Source organism: Danio rerio, chromosome 24 (genome assembly GCF_049306965.1).
Source record: "Danio rerio strain Tuebingen ecotype United States chromosome 24, GRCz12tu, whole genome shotgun sequence".
In the NCBI taxonomy this organism is placed as follows: domain Eukaryota; kingdom Metazoa; phylum Chordata; class Actinopteri; order Cypriniformes; family Danionidae; genus Danio; species Danio rerio.
The window spans coordinates 24,600,407-24,621,951 of NC_133199.1; the positions used below are offsets into that span (position 1 = coordinate 24,600,407).

The 21,545-nt window shown below is 36.3% G+C and overlaps 1 protein-coding gene across 4 annotated transcripts in view; it reads right to left on the bottom strand.

Moving 5' to 3' along the window:
* vipr1b (vasoactive intestinal peptide receptor 1b) overlaps nt 1-21,545 on the bottom strand; it is a 104,889-nt gene that overhangs the window by 17,025 nt on the left and 66,319 nt on the right. For all 4 annotated transcript variants that reach the window (XM_073940350.1, XM_073940349.1, NM_001013353.1 and 1 more), the window contains 4 exon segments: nt 13,867-14,002; nt 800-953; nt 643-703; nt 335-407 (listed from right to left, as the gene is read on the bottom strand). In XM_073940350.1, coding sequence (XP_073796451.1) covers nt 335-407; nt 643-703; nt 800-953; nt 13,867-14,002 — 424 coding nt within the window.

A 21,545-nucleotide genomic window follows, 5' to 3' on the forward strand; every position in this document is an offset into this window, starting at 1 on the left:
ATATATATATATATATATATATATATATATATATATATATATATATATATATATATATATATATATATATATATATATATATATATATATATAGCTGGACTCCATTGCTTTACATGTTTAGACTTGCTGTCTGCATAGATTGATTGTGTCTTAATGGAGACTGCTGCAATTAATTCTGCAAAGAACTAACATAATGACAGCACATTTCTCTGTAGACAAGTAATAATTTGCTACCAGACAGTCCTGTAATCATCAACCGTGAATGAAAGCAAATATAACATGCAAAAGCAGCTTTCTCTAACCACAATAATGCTGACATGTCAGAAACACTCACCAGAATGGAAGCTAATATCGGGGTTTTGATAATCCACCAAAAAGGATCGGAATTTTCAATTATATCCCAGCATCTACAAAACACCATACAATCGTTTATTAAAATCCATAATTAAATATAAATAAATGAAATATAAATAAACACACACACACACACCAAAATGTATGTAATACATACGTAACAGTATTGTAATAAGCAACTAATATTTGTGCGTATTGTGCGTATATGTCTCTATACTTAAATGCTACTGACTTTTGCTTCTCTCTTTCTCTCTTGACTTTAAATACGAAGCCTTGTATGTGTCTTACCCAACATCATTGAAGTAAGCCTTGGCAAAGCTCCAGGCCATGATGAAAACGGTTGGGCCTCCTGCAGCAAGGTGAAGAGAGAAAGTATTACCGTTACTTTGACACATGGACATAATTGAAGGTTAATGACAGGTTAATAAAGAATCAGATGTATTACCCCAACCGATGAGGATGTAGCACCAGAAGTACTTCCTCTCAGAAAAGAAGGAGACGGCGAGAAGAGCATGAATGTACAGACCTTCCACCAGCAGCCAGAAGAAACTGGCCATAATGCAGTACTGGAAAAACACAATCACAGCTTTGCAGCCAACCTGGAATTGAGAGAAAAGTGAAATTAAATTTGTGTTTGAAGAAGTCATTCACAGACTCGAGTGCAAGAGCATGCTGACATTTACCACAATCATTTGTCACAACAGATTGTCAATTGTCTTTTGTTGTGGTGCAACTGATATTTACACAAATGTCTTCTACAAAGATGATTTTTTTTTTTTTTGGACAAAATAATTATTTCAAATATCTCTGAAGCTCAAATATCTGTCCAGCTGGTGTTAACATGCATGTTTGGTGATCCCATCAAAAGAATTAAAAATGTAGTCCATCCCCCAAAAAAGTCACAATTTCCTCAAGTGTTTACAAACCTTTATAAGTGTCTCTTTTTTCCCTTGAACACAAAGAATATATTTTGAAGAATATTTGAAACCTGTACTCAGTGACTTCAATGGAAGAAAAAAAAAAATACATGGAATGTCATGGCTACTGGGTTGCAGACGTCTAAAATTTATTTTGTTATGTTTTCTTGAAGTGGTCGAAAGTAGACAAACTCAAAGCATTTTCGACTTTGTTTACACGTGTATTTAGCATCATACATTTGAATCGTTAAGTAAACATCTGTGGTGTAAATGGGGCCTCCTATAACAAAACAACCATTCATTCAATAGTTTACAAATCAATAATCTTCTACATTATATTTTAAGTATATTACTAAAGATAAGCAGCAGGTAGTGCTGTCGCCTCACAGCAAGAAGGTCGCTGGTTCGAACCTCGGCTCAGTTGGCGTTTCTTTGTGGAGTTTGCATGTTTTCCCTGCCTTCGCGTGGGTTTCCTTCGGGTGCTCCGGTTTCCCCCACAGTCCAAAGACATGCGGTACAGTTAAATTGGATAGGCTAAATTGTCCGTATGAGTGTGTGTGTGTGTGTGTGTGTGTGTGTGTGAATGTGTGTATGGATGTTTCCCAGAGATGGGTTGCGGCTGGAAGGGCATCCGCTGTGTAAAAACTTGCTGGATAAGTTGGCGGTTCATTCCGCTGTGGCAACCCCGGATTAATAAAGGGACTAAGCCGACAAGAAAATGAATGAATGTTTTATTTATTTATTTTTTATTTCTTTCTTTCTTTCTTTTTTTTTTTTTTTTTTTTTTGCTTACAGGGCATTTTAATAGAAGATTAAGTTTCAGTTTCTTGTAAAGCAACTTTTTAGGGCTAAATAAGCTTGATGTATACTGTAGCTGCAGTGTCATTCAGTGTTCTTTATAGCTCAACAATGTCAAAGGGGAGCAGAAACTGTTGAGCATAATTCACAGCAACTGCAGGACCACAGTGCAACAAATCACTAGCAGATACAACAGTGGTGACAGAGTAATGAGCACACAGTTCATTACAAACTTGTACAGCATAAAGACGATGACCCAGTCGGAAACACATGGTAACCATACACCATTGCCAACAATGCATTAAATAGGCATACAATTAACAAGATTGAAGCATTGATGATTAGAATGAACACAGGCTGGCCTGACAAATCAAGATCCATTGAGTATAACATTAAATTCAAAGAGAATGTTGACATTATCTGATACTGAAAACTAGACCTATTGCCAGCTCCGTAAACTTAAGAATAAAGAATGTGAGCCAGAGTTGGTTCAATTGGTTATTATATGGGTGGTCATAACATTAGAGCATGCCTCTGTATTTTAAATACAATATATTATGCACAGAGCACAATTCCAGTTTGTATAAATTAAATTAAATGATTATAAAAGGAGACATACAAACAGAGACAGTAAAATTCTGTTTTGGCTTTACTTGATAAACAATAGCAAATGTGAAAAAGCATTAGTGATAAAATTTCTGCTCATTCTCCACAAAAATTCATTGAAAACATGTAGAAAAAAATGACTCCAATATTGCAACCAATCACTGCTAATCATAAAGAACCCATATGACGATTATGGTGACTGAACCGAAAGATATCATTTAAACGAGCCATTAAAATGATTAGTGCTTGTTACTTCATAATGACATTACATCTGTTTATATAATATGAAGGATGAATGCATTAACTTTAAATTGAAAACAAATTAATTTGCCTCATGATTTTCTAATTTACATATATTAAAATGCATTGAATTATTGTGTAGATTTAGTTCACAAAAAAAAGACAGTCATGTTTTTTGATTTAGTAAAAACTTTCATGCAGTGTGATGTGCAATTTCTCACATTACCAACCGCAAAAACTGTAGGTAATTATGTGTTTGTCAAGTATTGCCAAGCTACTGCAGTATCCGGTTCCAGATTAGCACGGGTAATAGGCTTTGATGAAGCCGGTTTTTATTTGGGTGAGCAGTGGGAGGCAGAGAGGAGTTCGTGAAGGGAGGACAGTCAGACACGGCAGGAGTACTATAAACAAATAACACACTGCAATGAAGGCAGACAAGAGGGTGTAAGTGGTTAAAGGCGAAAAAGGAAAAGCGGAGCAAAGCATTGACTGAAAAAGTCATGTCCTTTTGCTGGATAGCAGAATGAATTAATAATAACTCTTAACTTCCGATTGTTCAATATAAACAAAAGGATCATGCTGAGACCTTTGGATGCAGAAACGTTTCAACACAGTTAATGAGCTATGATGCTCATATCACTGAATATATAATAAACTAGTGATGCATAGGATGGTTGAGTAGTGCCAGGAGTATGAAAATGTTTTCATAAAAAGTATGAAATATGTTATGAAAGGTTTGTGGTCTGTAAGACTTTTTTAAAAGAGTTTATTAAGCATGATGCATGAAATAGCTTTTTTGAATATTTCATTTCAAGCAGTGTTTGTAATTTAGCTGTTTGTGAATGCAAAAGGTTTGCAAAGTTTTAAAGATCAAAGTGAACAAAGCCAGTATTTACAGTGTCATTTCTGTGAACTGATCTACACAGATCTATAACAGATTAATGAAGTTGTAGAAGGTAGCATTAGTCACAATACCATTTGTTTTAATTGACTTGTTCAAAACAGCTGATTCATTCAATTTGGATATGACTAAAGTAACTGAAAGTGAAAGCATGATAGATCATTGAAATCCTGAATTCATTCAGTAACAGATCACCACTGCTTTACTCAGAGACGAATGGACTTGGCATGTCTAAAACACTGTGTTATGATTAATAATTGTATTGTTTTTTATCATTGCAAAAAGCTACATATTTGACACCAACATATTTGAGTCTAACACACTATTAGTAGAAAAAAGAAGAGTTGAAAATCAATTAATTTAAAGTTTGACATCACATTAAGAGTTTACATGAAATTATAATCCTTATTAATAATCTAATATTAATATTATATTATATTATAATATTATAATTAATGTTAATATTATTAACATTTAATATTAATAGCCTTATGGTACATTTGAAAACTATTCCCGGATAAAGAAAAATGCAGTTTCACTAATTATTCTCTGTAGATGTTGGACAAATTAGCAGGTTATGTATTACATTTCTTATTTATTATTCCGATTTACTTTTCATGTTTATAGGGTATGTCCAGCTCAAAGTAGCAGGTAGTTTTTAAGAAAGAGAACTTGAATAAGTATATAAAAAAACTAGTCACAACTCAGTGTCTAATAAGAAGAACTAGTAATCTATCTTTTAAATCAGTACTATTAGTCTAGAGGTTACCCTGCAGTCCACCTTACAATCCTACAATTTTTCAAAACATAAAATACATTTTACTTATTAAAATACATTACACTCCAGTTATTTTTCATTGAATGTTTCAGATGACAAATACAATAGAGCAGTGGTCACCAAACTTGTTCCTAGAGGGCTGGTGTCCTGCAAATTTTAGCTCCAACCCTAATCAAACACACCTGAACAAGCTAATCAAGGTCTTACTGGGTATACTTGAAACATTCAGGCAGGTGTGTTGAGGCAAGATTGAGCTAAACCCTGCAGGGACACCGGCCCTCCAGGACCAGGATTGGTGACCCCTGCAATAGAGGGTGCTGTATACTTTTTGTGATTCTGAAAACTGTTACTTATGCCTAGTTCAGACTGCGTGATTTTAGCCCCGATTTTGGCTCGCCGACAGGTTTTGAGAAATCGCCGACAAATGCCTGAAATCACAGGTAAATCGCTGCTCGTGCACGTGAGTGACAATCACACAGTATGAACAATTAAAGACGCGATCTGAGAGAATCGCCGATGAGTCGCCGATGCCTGTGAGATATTTGGCATGCTAAATATGTGGAGCTGTCGGCGATTCAAATCATGCCGTGTGAATTGAGTTTTGACTAAAAATAACATCAGCGATCGCCTACAGCCAATGAGAGTGCAGCTTTCACTTGTGTGTGCGTGTGTGTATACCTGCTGCAGGCCAGCGGGAGGCTGGGGGAGAAGTTAAAAGCTCTCTTTTTCGGTTTATTTGGACCCACGAAATGGAGGAAAAACTAGTGGAGGTTTGACAGGACTCAGGAGCAACCGTGTCTGTTTGACATTTCATACAGAAAGAAATTAGTTTATTATCAACGTTGAGGAGAAATGGCTAATTCCCTTTAAACCCAGGTGAGCAAACATGTACATGTTCTACCCCATTAAAGGCTTCTTTCTCATTATGTAGTTAATAACAAAAGATATACTACATGTTTTTGGCTGTGAGACGTAGTTTGGACGAAGTTGTCGGCGATTCTCCCTATAGTAAAGTCATGCGATGTGAATGTCCATGTCGCCGAACCATCTTGCAGTGTAAACAAAGCAGCGACGAAACGCTAGCCCAGATAGTCAAGCAGTGTGAAAACATCTGTGACTCGACTAGTTTGAAAATCATGCAATCTGAACTCGTCATTAGGGTATGTTGTTCTGTACGTTTCAGATGAGTGTCATTCTTTTAAATGTTTATGAGAAGGCAGGGATTGATGTACAGATCACCTCAACCAGCAAATAATTGACCTAAACGCCTCCCTTAACCCAACCAATTGTGTTTTCAAAAGCAAACGTAAGAGAAAAGTTCACTGAGACCACCTATTTTTATACTCGGTTTTGCTTTTATCTCTTTTGTAAACATGTCAAAAAAGTTGTATATAAATAAACAAGTACAGATTATGAGCCTCATTAGAGTTGTTTTGTGCTATTTAATTTAAACCAGGCTCATTAATGATATGTACCCCTATATACATTTCTGAAGATCGTGAAATACGTCCCAGTAGCTACGTTTTTTGCAGTTTTTGTTTTCTCAAATCCATCAGAGGCCGCTGTGCACTCTTTTTCAGATCTCAAATTTCTCTCGCCAATTGCACCTGATGTTCTTGTGTCAATCAACCAGAGGCCGCTGTCGACTGACTGACCGACTAACTGATCCCCCCACCAACCCCCTTTCCTAAACCCAACCAACATTGTTCTCACCCTTTTATTTACTTGTTTATTTTATTTTTTGCCTTGTGATTTTGTTTTACCAGCTCATAGAAACTGTTTAGGAACCTTGTCGTCACGGTCAACTCTTCTCTGCATCTCAAGTCTGCCAACGTACATAGTGAGCTACTGGGCAAACTGGTAACAGCGGAAAAGGTCAAACCAGAGGTCAGCTAGTAGTGCAAAAAGAAACAGAAGTTGTCGGCAGCGCCATACCACCCGGTAGCATTCATTATAAAAATTAAATTCAGTCATACGTAGCTCTGGCTACATAACTCGCACTCTCCAGAAACAAATACAGGGGTACAGTTTCACAATGACCCTGTGTTAATTTATTTGCTGCAAAATAATATGTTTTTTATCAATAATATGACACTGTTAATATTATCAGTGTGAAAAAGAAATGTTGTTGGTGTAATAAGGGTGTAATAATACATGGTATTCAATTTAAATTTTTTAGTTAAAAATGCTGAAGCATGTATTTCGAATGAGACTGTGATTAAGGATCTGAAGACGCCCTAGTAGCTAATGAATAGGTACTAGTGTTTATAAAATAGAAATGAAGTACTAGTAGGATGAAACTAGATTCTAGTAAAATGTATAAATTAAGTGTTAAAATGGCTTGCCATACTCACATGGTGGGCCGTAATTCTTAAAATTTGACAAGTGAAGTTCAGATCCCAGCTCAATTTTTAAAATATGTATTTGTGTTGACAGCAATAAAACTTTCAGCCTTTCTAAAAATACTCCTTTGAGCTCCATGATCCGAGCATCAAGGAAAGCTTCACGCATCTTAAACTGGGTGAGAGTTTATGCCTCATGGGCAAGAGAAAAGAATTGGCTGGATGAAGCAATCGACAGTTTAGACAGCAGCAGCTTCTGAATGATGCTTTCAGCTTTCGGCCATGTAAAATGAGGCAGCACGCGATGAATGGATGCAGCTCATAGTTCTAATGCGCACAAATCATCCCAAATTACTCTGAGAGCCACAGCCTCTTGCTCAGGGCCTGCACTCCTGAAATAGACAGAAAGCTTTCGCTGCAGGCTCGACCACGCAAATGGCTAACAAACACCTTCTGCTGAGCCTAGCCTCTCAACAGCCTTTTATCATCCATTTATTATGTATCATTGATAAAAACGCTGCAATTAATTCCTTTTGTAATGCTGTTTTTCTGGAAATCAGTCATTCTGCTTTTCCCTATGGGCTACTGTTATTAAAATGTGAGAATAACGTTAATAAGGCAGCTTGACACAAAACCTAGCTGTGAAAAAGCACAGATTCAACAGTAGATTGGTAACATTTTGAATGCAGATGACGTCTTTAATACAGAATGATGTTAGATTAACTAGTTGTTTTTTATATTATTGTAAGTACTGTAATCTGTAGGCTAAAATTAGACAAGGGTTTCCATCTTTTAGGAATAGCTAAAGGGGAAAATGAAACTAACAATTTACTTACATTTTATACTATTATGTATCTTTTGTTGAACACAAAACAAGATATTCTGTTGAAAGAATGTTGGAAACAAGCAGACACTAACAGTAGAAACAAATAAAACTACAGAAGTCATAGGCTGTTGGTTTCAAACATTTTTGTTTGAAATTGTTATTTTTTGCTTTGTGCTCAACAGAAGAAAGAAAGTTAAGAGTGAGTAAATGATCACAGAATTACATTTTTGCTAAAACTATTCCTTCAACCTACTGTAGTAGATAGCTGTAAAACTGACAAATCATGAATTTTCACATATGTAGTTGAAAACTATCAATTTTGAAATTTGAGTAAAAACTGCTACTCCTTTGGTTTGGCACTGCTGTGGTTTTGTCACGATCCCCAGCGATCTACTACCTGAGACACTCTTACATTCACATGAACTACAAATCCGCCATGTTATGGACTACAACTCCCAGTCATTTAACACACACACATACAACCAGTTCCTGGTCCTGACTGATTGCATACTCACAGCTGAAGCTGCTCAAGAACTGATTAATGCACTAAATAAGGAGCACAAACACAAACACTGTTGCTGAGCCTTGTCTACTGTTTTAGTGACACTACAACGCCTTTTCCTTTGCCTTGTTGTTCCGTGTTTTGATCCTCACTTTATTTATTTGTTTAATCCTGTTTGCTGCCTGTCTTGTGAACATCTGCCTGTTACTTTGACTATGACTCTAGATTGAACTTATAAATCTGTTTGCCCCTGTATTAACCACTGCTTGCCAGACCATTCTAATAAACCTGCATGTGGATCCGCACCTCTGTTGTCAGTGTCACATACCCTTGTTACAGGTTTACAGCAAGAAGGTCGTCGGTTCAAGTATCGACTGGGTCAGTTGGCACTTCTGTGGGGATTTTGTATGTCCTCCCCATGTTTGTGTGTGTTTCCTCCGGGTGCTCCGGTTTGCCCCACTGTCCAAAGACATGTTCTATAGGTGAATCTGATAAACAAAATTGACCATAGTGTATGAGTGCGTATGTGAATATGAGAATGTATTGGTGTTTCCCAGTACTGGGTTGCAGCCGGAAGGGCATCTGCTGTGCAAAAGATTTGCTGGAATTGTTGGCGACTCATTCTGCTGTGGCGACCCCTGATAAATAAGGAACTAAGCCAAAGGAAAAAAAATAATATTTTATGTTTATATATGTTGTATATATATACTATATATACGATGTGACTACAGTAATGAAATTTGTGACTATATGTTTCGATTGTGATGTCATACCTCACGATGTGACTTTGTATCCCATGATTATGACTTTGTTTTGCAGACATTTTCATTTGACATTTGTTTCACAGAATAAAAAATTCACCTCAGCCTTGAGTGACATGACTTTTCAGCAAAAAACCTGTGAACAGAGTGCTTGATAAGAATGTCCATATTTCGACATGTTCATCTTTTCTGTTGCAGCTAGATTAATTCAAATCCATACAATAACTAGAAGTTATTATTTTCAAACACACAATCATCATCTTTCCAGAATTGTCAGTGTTTTAAAATCCAATTGCTTTTAAGCATGGTGAAATGCACAGTTTGAAAGAGCAATGCATTTCTGAAGATCTCAACAATGACCTTAATCTCTGCGCAAACTGAAGACACTGAGAGACACCAGATCTGAAAGCCAGACACGTGTTACTGCAGGACACTTCACTTTAGCCCCACACTCAATCCATACACTGTTTTCATTGAGAGCTCTATGCTCTTTTGTCAAGTTCAGTCAATAGTCATCTTAGCAGCTGAATCATCTCAGTAAACGTCCTTCACTATTCCAGCAGTCAGCTGATGACGACTGCTATGACCCTGCTAAAAACTGCCAAACAAATGTTGTAGAACATTCAACTTAGCTTAAAAAGCAAGTATTGGCCCTATGCAAGTCTGGACAACTGAAAACCAGCACACTTATAACATTTATTTGACTAGTTTTACTTCATTCATTCATTCATTCATTTTTTTCTGCTTAGTCCCTTTATTAATCCGGGGTCGCCACTGCAGAATGAACTGCCAACTTATCCAGCACATTTTTATGCAGCAGATGCCCTTCCAGACGCAACCCATCTCTGGGAAACATCCACACACACACACTCATTCACACTAATACACTACGGACAATTTAGTCTACCCAATTCACCTGTACTTCATGTCTTTGGAATGTGAGGGAAACCGCAGCACCCGGAAGAAACCCACGCGAACGCAGGGAAAATATGCAAACTCTACGCATGAAACGCCAACTGACCCAGCCGAGGCTCGAAAAAGCGACCGTCTTGATGAGAGGCGACAGCACTACCTACTGCGCCACTGTGTCCCCACTAGTTTTACTTGCATGGTCTAATTTAATTTCTCATGTCTTTCTCCTTCTTTCGTTTTGCTGGCTTTACTAATTTAGCACCAAGCATGCACATGACATCAACATCACATGAGATTGAACATCAATGTTGTGGAGACATTGTGTTTTGTTTAGAAATTAAAATTTGGATGATGTCAAAACCCATCAAGCCAGCTGCAATGTCCATTATACAAAATAAAATCAACCAAATATCAACGTTTAATGATGCTACAGCTTAATGATATTTGCACATTACAACTATAACGTGGATCAGACATTAGATTTTGGTTGCCATAAATATCAGTATTTGACGTCAATATGTCGTTGGGTAAAGATGTTGGCTCGACGTTGGATTTTGGTCACTTTTCAACACAACCTAAAATCAACCAAATATCAACGTCGTTTGACATCGTAATTGGACGTCAAAAATGACATTGTCTCTAGACGATGGCTAGACATTTAATTTTGGTCACCTGACGTCACGACCTGTAAATTTAACCTAATATCAATGTCTTATGACATTGTGTGCCTGCTGGGCAGTTTAACTTCCATGGACTAATTACAAGATACAAGGATGTATCTTAATTTGGTAATTTTCAGTCTTTTATGTGGTTTTTTACTAGTTTTACTGTTATAATTACATGGCCCGTTTTTAATTTTGTCCATGCCACTTGTTACTTTTATACCTGATATTTACTATTTTTGCTTTTTCTACATGGTCTAATATTAATCCAGTCACTGTTACTATTAATCTGCCTTTTACTGGTTTTACTGCTTTAGCTCTTCAAACATTAGTAGTTTTTCATTTAATAGTCTTATTTTAATGTTGTCACTGTTGCTCTTTTTACTTGCATGTTCTACTGTTTACTTCATAAAGGTCACATGATTTTAGCCCCGATTTTGACTTGCTGACAGGTTTTGAGAAATTGCTGACAAATGCCTGAAATCACAGGCAAATTCTCGTAACAGTCACACAGTGTGAACTATCAAAGATGCAATCTGAGAGAATAGCAGATAAGTCGCCGACACTCATGCTAAATATCTGGAGCTATCTGCGATTCAAATCATGCTGTCTGAAATGTGTTCTGATTGAAAATAACATTGCGATTACCAGCAGCCAATGAAAGAGCAGCATCCACTAGTATGGATCTCTGCAGGCCAGTGGGAGATTGGCGGAGAAGTTAAAAAGGCTTCTTTTCAGCCTATTTGGACCCAAAAAATGGAGGAAAAACTATTGTAAATTTGGCAGGAGCACCGGTGTCTGTTTGACGTGTACTCTGAGCAAAACCACATCCGGCTTAAAAAAGAGTTGAGGAGAAATTGCTAACTCCCTTCAAAGCCAGGTGAGCAAAATAAGTACATTTCCTACACCACTAAAGGTTTCTTTCTCATTATGTATAGTTAATAACAAAAGATTTACAACTTGACTTCTTGTTGTCTCCATGGGTCCGTTCTTCGTACGTGGATTACTCAGTTAGCTGGATTTGGATATTGACGATTTGACACGATCCAGGATCGTTTCGTTCTTCAAAGCTGATCCGAGAATTGATGTCATGGCAACAGTTCTGCTAGGTCAAACCTGATCGGGAGCAGGTTCAATTCATATAAACAGGATTAGATCGGCTCAGTTCAAGCAAAGATAATACAGAAAGTTTGTTCCGAATTCTGATATTTTCTTACAGTAGTAGTTATATACACTTGGGAAAATGGTACATATTTTTTAACTATATATATATAAAGTTATAGTCATTAATAAAATAAATAAAGTTATACATATTAATAAAACGTAGGCTATACAATCTGCACTCTCGAAATGAAAGTACAAAGACTGCCATCTGGTGCAAAGAGAAAACTTATTGATATTAACTTTTTAGATCGCTTTAGTACAAATTGTGTATAATAGAAATGCACAATATGTGACTTTTTTTAAAGCAATAATACATGTCAGCAGTCATAAACATGTTTTGATAGTTAATATGCCAGTGATTTGAAGCTTCACAAAAGTTGCAGACGCCTTTACCAATACGAAAATGCTTTTGTAAACAACCAGTTATTCTTTACACCGATTAAAAAACGGCTACAATAATAAAGAAAATCTTTTCTAAATGTAGAACTAAATACACTGATTTGCATTGAAATACATGATGAATACTCTTGTCTTGATACATGAAAGTGTAAAGCCTGCAGCTCACAACAAATGTGGAAAGTTCTTGCGTGTCATATTTAACAAGCCGTTTACTGCTAATTTGATGTAATTTTGCTCACATGGATAATTGAATATTAATCAGATGATGTCATTACGCTGCTGTGCCGTCAGCCAATCGTTGCATTGCTGATCATGATTTCGAGGATCGATAGATTTGTCCTTCATAACACACGCAGCGATCTCAGATCAGTTCATCCAGACATTCTAATCTGATTCGCGAACTTGTTTGAAGAACCAAATTAGCAAAAGATCAGTTATCAAGATTAAAAGATCCAGGATCTGCCAAATAATCTTAGATCATTTAAGCGAGGTACGAAGAACGGACCCCATGTCCCTTCTCGCGTGTGTTTGGTTGTGAGACATAGTTTAGAAAGTTGTGGCAAATCTTCATATTCTAAAGTCATGCAGTGTGTCAACCCCAGTCGTCGCTCTATCTTGCAGTGTAAACACATCGACAGAACACTACCCCAGAAAGTCATGCAGTGTAGAAACATCTGTATTGCGACTACTTTGAAAATCATACAATCTGAACTTGCCATTACTTGATTGTTCTAGTTTTACTAGTTTTGCTTGCATGGTTTAATAATCAATCATCTTTCTGGAAGGGATGCTGGTTAAACTAGTCAAACAGCTTGCTATTACACAAAGCAGAATACTGTATATTACTGTACATTCACTGAAAGAAGTTGCTAGTAAAATAACAAAATGTACACAAAGAAACAGCACATTGAAATGGAGAATGTTTGATGTAGAAAAACCGTGTTAGTATATTGTCAAATGTGCTATAAATATTTTTTACTTTGATTTACTACTTTTTTCCAGTCCATCTCTGTCAACACAGCAGTGTAAAACTAGCACAGAGGAAATCCCTTTGGTACCAGTGTAAAAAAAAAATGACCCACAATTCACATCACATCTTGCAATTCGACAGTGTTGTGAAAGAAAAATCTGTGAAATTGAGTTGGCTTGAGGGGCTGCAACAATAACAATGCATGCACATGCCATCCAGAATGATTGGAACAAGCGTTTTGGCACGTCGGTTCAAACAGAGGTCAGCGACAGCACTTAATTCAGCAGCGAGTGTGAAGTTATGCCCGTGGATGTTTAGCAGCAGACATAACAGTCGAGAGGCCCGCGACACTTCTGTTAATGCAGCGAGCATGAAAAAATGTAAACCTGATCAGCTGGGTATACTCTATTTATGCTGACAAATAACACTGCTTGGTCTGGATGTCAAGTTTCGCTAACTGAAACTATTACAGCCTGTGAAACGATCAGTGAGAGAATAAATAAACACTTGTGGGTGATTTTATAACTACAGATACATTTTGGTGTTCAGATTGGATTTTTCTTTCTTTTTAACATTTAACATTTTCATAATTTGTCGCTGTTTGACATACTGTAGATTACAATATGTTTCAGGCCATATCAATGAAAAAAAATGTTTATGAGGCTGAAAAATAAAATTTCTTGTCAACATGCATGTCCTATTTCTGAATCAACCTTAACCAATACTAAACTTACAGAACCAGTGGAGCAGTTGTCAGACTCCTGGACAACATCGTACAGCACTGCATCTTTGACGAAAACCGCGATGGCTTTCAGAATGAAGGACACGAACAGGTGCATGTGGATGTAGTTGCGAGTGCAGTGGAGTTTCCTGAGGGAAAACAAGAAATACAATCAGCCACACTCACGGACTGAATCTAAAATATGTTAAGCCTGATTGAGAAATCCCTTGCCCCCTAATTACACCCCGTCCTTGGAACTAACAACGAAAAAATGAGAGCTAATTACACTACAAATGAAATCCTAATTGAGCTTTCTGGTGTGTCAAAGGGGTTCGTTAAACAGATAATTTTGTTGCCATTTCACAGGCATGTTTCTACTTTCGGTAAACAAGGGAATTTTTTAATTCAAGGTAGCGGCTCAATTAATGTGCAACGTGCTTATTATATGTGATCAAGCTATGGCTGGGAATCAAAATAATGACCACACTGCATCAGCTCTGTGAAAATAATATGGTTTGGAGTAAAATGAGAGGGAGAAATGATGGCTTTTTTTTGTTTGTTTTATGGGTGAGATGTTATAGTGAGAACACATCCAAAACTGCATAATTCAAAAAGCAGCCCTTTTCGAAAACATATTGAGGGACTCTGATATCCCAAAACTCCCAGAACATCATGTTTTTTATTCATGTTCTCTACAAAATAGCATTTTTGGAAATTGCATGGTTGGTTAGTTTTGTAGTATTACTTAGATTGGCTTCTAAGATGCCGCTACGCAGGTGGTAAAATTCCTGTATGATGGTAATAGTTAGATTGCAGTGTTAACATGCCTGTACTGCACTTCAATAATGCAACTAAAATATACATACTCCACATGTCTTAATTCGATTTTCTCTTTAGTTCAATTATGACTTAGTTATAGTCAGATTAATGTAATCAAAGAAAAAAAAAGGGCTGTTTACATGGTTGACTCTTAGGGCCTACTCACACTATGCCATCCGTACCGTGCCCAGGCCCATTTCCCGGATCGTTTGAGAAGTGTGAGTGCGCTGAATCGGGCTCAAGCACGGTTCACTTGGCCGGCCCTGGCCCGGTTGGAAGAGGTGGGTCTGAGCACGGTTCATTTTGGGCCGAAACTGAAAGCGAGACGTGACTTTTAAGGGGCTGTTTCATATGGATTTATTAATCATTCTTACTGTTCAATGAACGCAAACTGTCATAGCTTATGAAATACGCAAACCCCTCACTGCACGACAGCTGCGCGCCTTCAGCAGACCTCTTCATTCCTGCAGCATGAGGGCTTTATGATTGTTTATGAGCGCCAAAAGTGGCAGATCTGTTCGGCGAAATATCTGACTGCGTGTCACCGCATCCCTAAGGACTGTTTGGCGAAATATTTGACTGCATGTCACTGCATATCAAACGACTGAAACGATATAACTAGAAAAATCTCCACTGTGCTGCTGAGTGACAGCGCTTCTCACTGAACAGCGCAGCATCGATGACGTAAGCGTACCCAGGCCCGATTGTGGTCTGAGTGCGGGCCGTCGGGTGAGACGGGAGGAGAGACAAGCGTGCTTTGGCCCGGTTCGAGGCAAGTGTACCTAGTGTGAGTACGGCCTTAGGCCCCGTTTACACTAGTGCATTTTAGTTTTAAAATGGCGTTTTAGAATGAAAACGATCCGCGTCCACACTAGCGTTTTACCCAGCTTTTCTGAACTGCTCTCCGTCCACACCAAAACACTGAAAACGCACATCACGTGACCACACACACACTCTCGGGCAAGCGCTGCAGCATTTCTACCCAGATGAGAGCTGTGCTGGTCGGACAGCTCATCAAGCATCTCCCACTGGATCTAATCTCACTATATTTGCTAAACTTGATATTTAATGAATCTTGCTATCTATATCTAACGACATATTCTCATTTGTTCTTTTGAATCGATTATTTGTTCACAGGTAAATTGTTTTGGCTGAGCGCAAAGATAAGTTAATAATTAATGTAACCTCGTACATTCTATATATTGACTGATCGCTTGCCTTTATTTCCTATAATGTATAAACTTATTGTGCGTTATACTGTACTTTCATAATGGCTATTATTGATTATTAAAACTGACATTCAGCAAAGCAGAGGATACATATCGTCTTTTCAATGAAAATGAAAGGTAGCAGTAATTTTATATAGGCTCTGTTTTATTATAAATATGCATACAGTGAAGATGCAGCTAGACCCCTCAGCATTTCTGCTGTCTGTTAAGTTGTTAAAATCAAAATGAAAATAGGCAGTTCCTTAAATCATGTTTTCATTTTATTGTTGAGAAAGTGAAACAACGTAGCCAGGATATTGTGAATAAGGTTATAAAGTACACTGTTCCCTTTGAAGATTTACCGGACATGTCCTCTAGGTTTTGTTTTCCATATCAAACTTGCGAAGTCTGAACTTACAGGGAGAGCATTTGAGACTGAACTGTTTGTGTAGGCTACTTAATATTGAGGAAAAGTCCCTATCAGATAGGCGAATGTCTGCAGCCCCGCCTCCGTTTTCAGATGTCTCCGTTTTCCCCCATCCACACTGAGACGGAGCAGCAGCGTTTTAGAATGAAAACGGCCTCACCAGCGTTTTCGAAACACTCCGTTTTCGGCGCTCGAAAACTCTGGCATAGTGTGGACAGATGGCGTAACCGTAGCAAAACTTGTGTGTTTTAAAACAAAACGCATTAGTGTAAAAGGGGCCTTAATCAGAGTATTGTCATACTGAAATTTGATTATTGGTGTCCATGTAAACGTACTCGTTGACTACATTTACATGGATATCAGTACCCTAATTATTTGCCTTAATCTGAATAAGACAATACTATGATTAAGGTGTTTACATAAGTTGCTTTTTGAATGATCCTATCATACTTCAGTTTTACCAGTTATAGCACATATTGATAAATGTCATTGCGCCACCACGCTATCCACATTTCCTCTGGAGTTTCATGTAAATTTGAGTGTTTAATTTGTAATTTTTCGACTTTTCACAGTTTCACTTTAATTCAGGAACAATTCATTCATGCCCCCTATGACATGAGATATTAGGTACAATTTGAAGTAAGTGCTAGTGTTTTAATAGAATTTGATAAAGCACACCGAATGGGGAAAAAAAAACTTAGCATTTCCCGATGTGTGTGTGGACGGTCCTTTACTGACTCAGTAGGTGCAGAGAATAGTGTCAGCCAAATGTGTATAGACTATTCTGTTGCAAAATGCGGTGAAAAGTCCTACATGACGGTAATAGTTTGATTAAGGTGTTTACATGTCTGTACTGCACTTTAATATTACGACTAAATTAGGCATACTCGACATGTCTTTATTCAATTTCTGTTTAGTTCGATTATGACTTTAGTCAGATAAGATTGTCTTAATCATATTAAAATCGGATTACTGGTGTTCATGTAAACGTACTTAAAGTGAGATAAAAATCTAGGCTATCTGTCCGTCCAAACAAAAAAATAAAAAAATTTACTGAAATTAGATCATAGCTGTCCACTGTAAAAACTGTTTTTATAAAAAATGTTTTTATGTTAATTTCACTTTAAAAAGTTAAATCAGGTTTCAACTAATATTTGTTTAATTAATATAAAGTTCAACTTACTATTTTTAATCAGTTTGACTGATGAAAGTTGAGATGACGAGAAAAGTAAATTTATTATCTAGTGGCTTATTACATGCTATTAGTGTTTATTAGTACTTATGAAATACATAATCAGCATTATCATATTCTACATCCCCAATGACAAATTACTACCTCAAAAAATATTGAATTAAGAGATTGAGGCAAAAGTCATAGTTAATGGTTCATTAATAGCTAGAATTGTACCTTAAAATAAAGTGTGACCCATTAAAAAAATTAAAAAGTTAAAAAGCTTATTTTAAAAAATCCAAATATAAAATTAAACTTAAAAGGTTAGGTGCAATCACAGGCATGCTGAGACTGCATTAACAGTAAAGTACATCAATGTCAGCTGCTGTTTATAAAGCACAATTTTAACCGTTCAAATGTTTTTGATTAACAAATTATTTTTAAATGCTATTTTTAAATGTTATTTTTAATTGTTATTTTAAAATTTTATAATCCTCACGAATGCGGCTGTTTAATATAAGTTGCATTTCTTATTTTATAACATTACTGTTTTCCCTAACTTGCTACAACTTTGCATTTAAAGGTCAAATTCCTGTGTTTCTGTTAACCTCACACCATGATGCCTCAAAATTGCTCATTTCACACACTATGATCTGACACTATCAGCGTGATCTTTACACACACACAGGCCTATGTTATGTCTCTAGTGTTTGACCATCTGCAGAATCAACCTTGACAAACGCCTGATGGATTTGGACACCATAAAATGTAAGCATCTCTCAGGAAAGGTATAATTTAATTAGACCACAGCCATTGAATGCGTTCAGACCGACAACAATATCCTGAGGTGCTATCAGGTCTTCCGCCTCTGTCATCCACAGAAATCCCACATCAGACTGATATAGTCTTAGTTAAGACTGCTAAATCCCGTAGCTCGAGTGCAGATAGTGTTAATAGACGGGATTAGGACTGATTACATTGCTGAACATCAGGAGCTTTACTGAGAAGCAGTGCTACTTTGACACATATGAGCCTTATTACTGATGGGATTGACAGTAAATGGGCTCGGTTGAGGTGTACTTAATGCTGGGGGTTGGTAATCATAAGAAAAGAGCTGTGGGCTATCATGTTTGTGACCCTGATGAGGACACTTAACCTCTCAGATGCTGCAAGGAGGATTAACCCTGTAAAATGAACACTGTGAGCTGCTGTAAGTCTTTGAATATGTGTGTTTACAGCAAAACTTATGGATTTTTATGTAGGCTGTGCTCATGTAAGTTTTCAAAGGTTGAATTGATGCATTTATTAGCAATTGTATTTTATGGGTGATTCTAAACAAGATTTTATATAAAGAGCATGTTGCAGAAATATGCAGCACTGGTACTGACTGACTGCATGTAATCAGAGTCATGTAATCAGAATCATATTAAAGCAAAAAAATTGTAATAATAAAATGGATATATTTAGACTCCTGTAACTTTATATAGATATAAATGGGATATATTTAGGCTGCTATTACTTCAGTATTAATATTCATACAATAGAAGTAAATGATTCACAATTATTCTGTACATTAATATCACTCTCTCCAGATAACTCACGGAATATTTTCACCTCACACAATTTGAAATTGTGAAAATGTGAAGCTTTTCACATGGAAGAGATGATTGAAAAAAATGCCTTGTGTTTGCTGCAAATGTAGCATGCATGTGTTTTCACTGCCAGAAATCTGCTTCTATTTGCATGTTTGTATTGACTTTGTACTTTGAATATATATACTTGTATTTCATATGAACCCAGTCTTACAGTGCATCCGGAAAGAATTCATAGCCCTTCACTTTTTCCACTTTTTTTTGGATTGTTATAGCCTTATTCTACACACAATACCCCATAATGACAACGTAAAAAAGTATTTTTTTAAATTGTTGCTAATTTGTTAAAAATTAAAAAAAAAAAAAAATGAAAATTACATGTTCATAAGTATTCACATCCTTTGCTCAATACTTTGTTGATGCACCTTTGGCAGCAAATTACAGCCTCAAGTCTTTTTGAATATGATGCCACAAGCTTGGCACACCTGTAGTACCTTTCAAGCTCTATCAGGTTGAATGAGAAGTGACGGTGTACAGCCATTTTCAGATCTCTCCAGAGATGTTCAATAAGATTTAGGTCGAGGCTCTGGTTGGGCCACTCAAAGACATTCACATAGTTGTTGTGAAGCCACTCCATTGATATTTTGCCAGTGTGCTTTGGGTCCTTGTCCTACTGGAAGATGATCCGTAGCCTCAGTCTGGGGTCAAAACCACTCTAAAGCAGGTTTTCATTCAGGATGTCTCTGTACATTGCTCCTGGTGGTTCCAAACATCTTCCATTTACCGATGATGGAGGCCACTGTGCTCATTGGAACTTTCAGAGCAGCAGAAATTTTTCTGTAACCTTCCCCTGCCTTGTGCCTTGAGACAATCATGTCTCAGAGGTCTACAGACAATTCCTTTGTCTTCTTGCTTGGTTTGTGCTTTGACATGCACTGTCAACCCTGGGACATTATTTAGACAGGTGTTTGACTTTTCAAATCATGTCCAATTTACGAAATTTACCACAGGTGAATCCAATTAAGATGCTGAAACATCTCAAGAATGATCACTGGAAACAGAATGCACCTGAGCTTAATTTAGAGCTTCACTGTAAAGGCTGTAAATATTTATGTAAAAGTGATTTTTCAGGTTTTTTATTTTTAATAAATTTGCAACAATTTCAGAAAATCTTTTTTCACATTTTCATTATGGGGTATAGTGTGTAGAACTTGGAGAAAATAACCTAATTTAATCCATTTTAAAATAAGGCTGTAACATAAAAAATTGTGGAAAAAGTGAAGTGCTATGAATACTTTCTGGATGCACTGTAAGAGTTAAATTGTCATCTATACAATCTCTACACAAAAGTAGTCAGAATACATAGAATAAAATTAGTAATGTTAAAGATGACAGTACAGACTACAATCTTTATGTAATTTGTCATCAGTAAAAACCTTAAATTTGAAAGTAATGTATCCAGTACTGCTGATTACCTGTAATCTGGGATTCATAATATACAGTTGAAGTCAGAATTAATAGCCCATTTCCCCCCCAATTTCTGTTTAATGGAGAGAAGATTTTTTCAATAATAATTTCAAAATTATTAGCCCCCTTAAATTATTAGCCGCTTGAATTATTAGCCCAGAGAAAGATTTTTTTCAACACATTTCTATACATAATACTTTTAATAACTAATTTCTAATAACTGATTTTATCTTTGCTATGATGACAGTAAAAAATATTTTACTAGATATTTTTCAAGACACTTGTATACAGCTTAAAGTGACATTTAAAGACTTAACTGGGCTAATTAGGTTAACTAGACAGGCTAGACTAATTAGGCAAGCTTTTGTAGAACAATGGTTTGTTTGGGGAGAAAATTGTTAAATGGGGTTAATAATTTAAACGTTAAAAATGGTGTTTAAAAAAATTAAAAACTGCTTTTATTCTAGTTCAAACAAAACAAATAAGACTTTCTGCAGAAGAAAAAAATATTATCGGACATACTGTGACAATTTCCTTGTTATGTTAAACATCATTTGGCAAATATTTAAAAAACAAAAACTAAACTCAAATGGGGGCTAATAATTCTAACTTAAACTTTATGTGGTCACAACAATCCTTTCATGATATTCAAGATAGGAGGGAATAGTTGTGGATGGAGGGAGGAATCTGAAGAATATAAGTTTAATAAATCCACAAGAAAGCCTGCATTTTGCTTCATGCTGCTGATAATTTTGTCCTGTTTTAGTCTGCAAGAACAACTTGCTTTTATATATATATATATATATATATATATATATATATATATATATATATATATATATATATATATATATATATATATATAATCAATGTGTTAAACATGTCAGGTAAAAAAATAAAAAACATCTATAAATAATCAGATTACATTACCACGTGTAATCATAATAAATTACATTAAATAATTTAGACTACAAATTGGTAAATAATATATACCCAACACTGGTAATG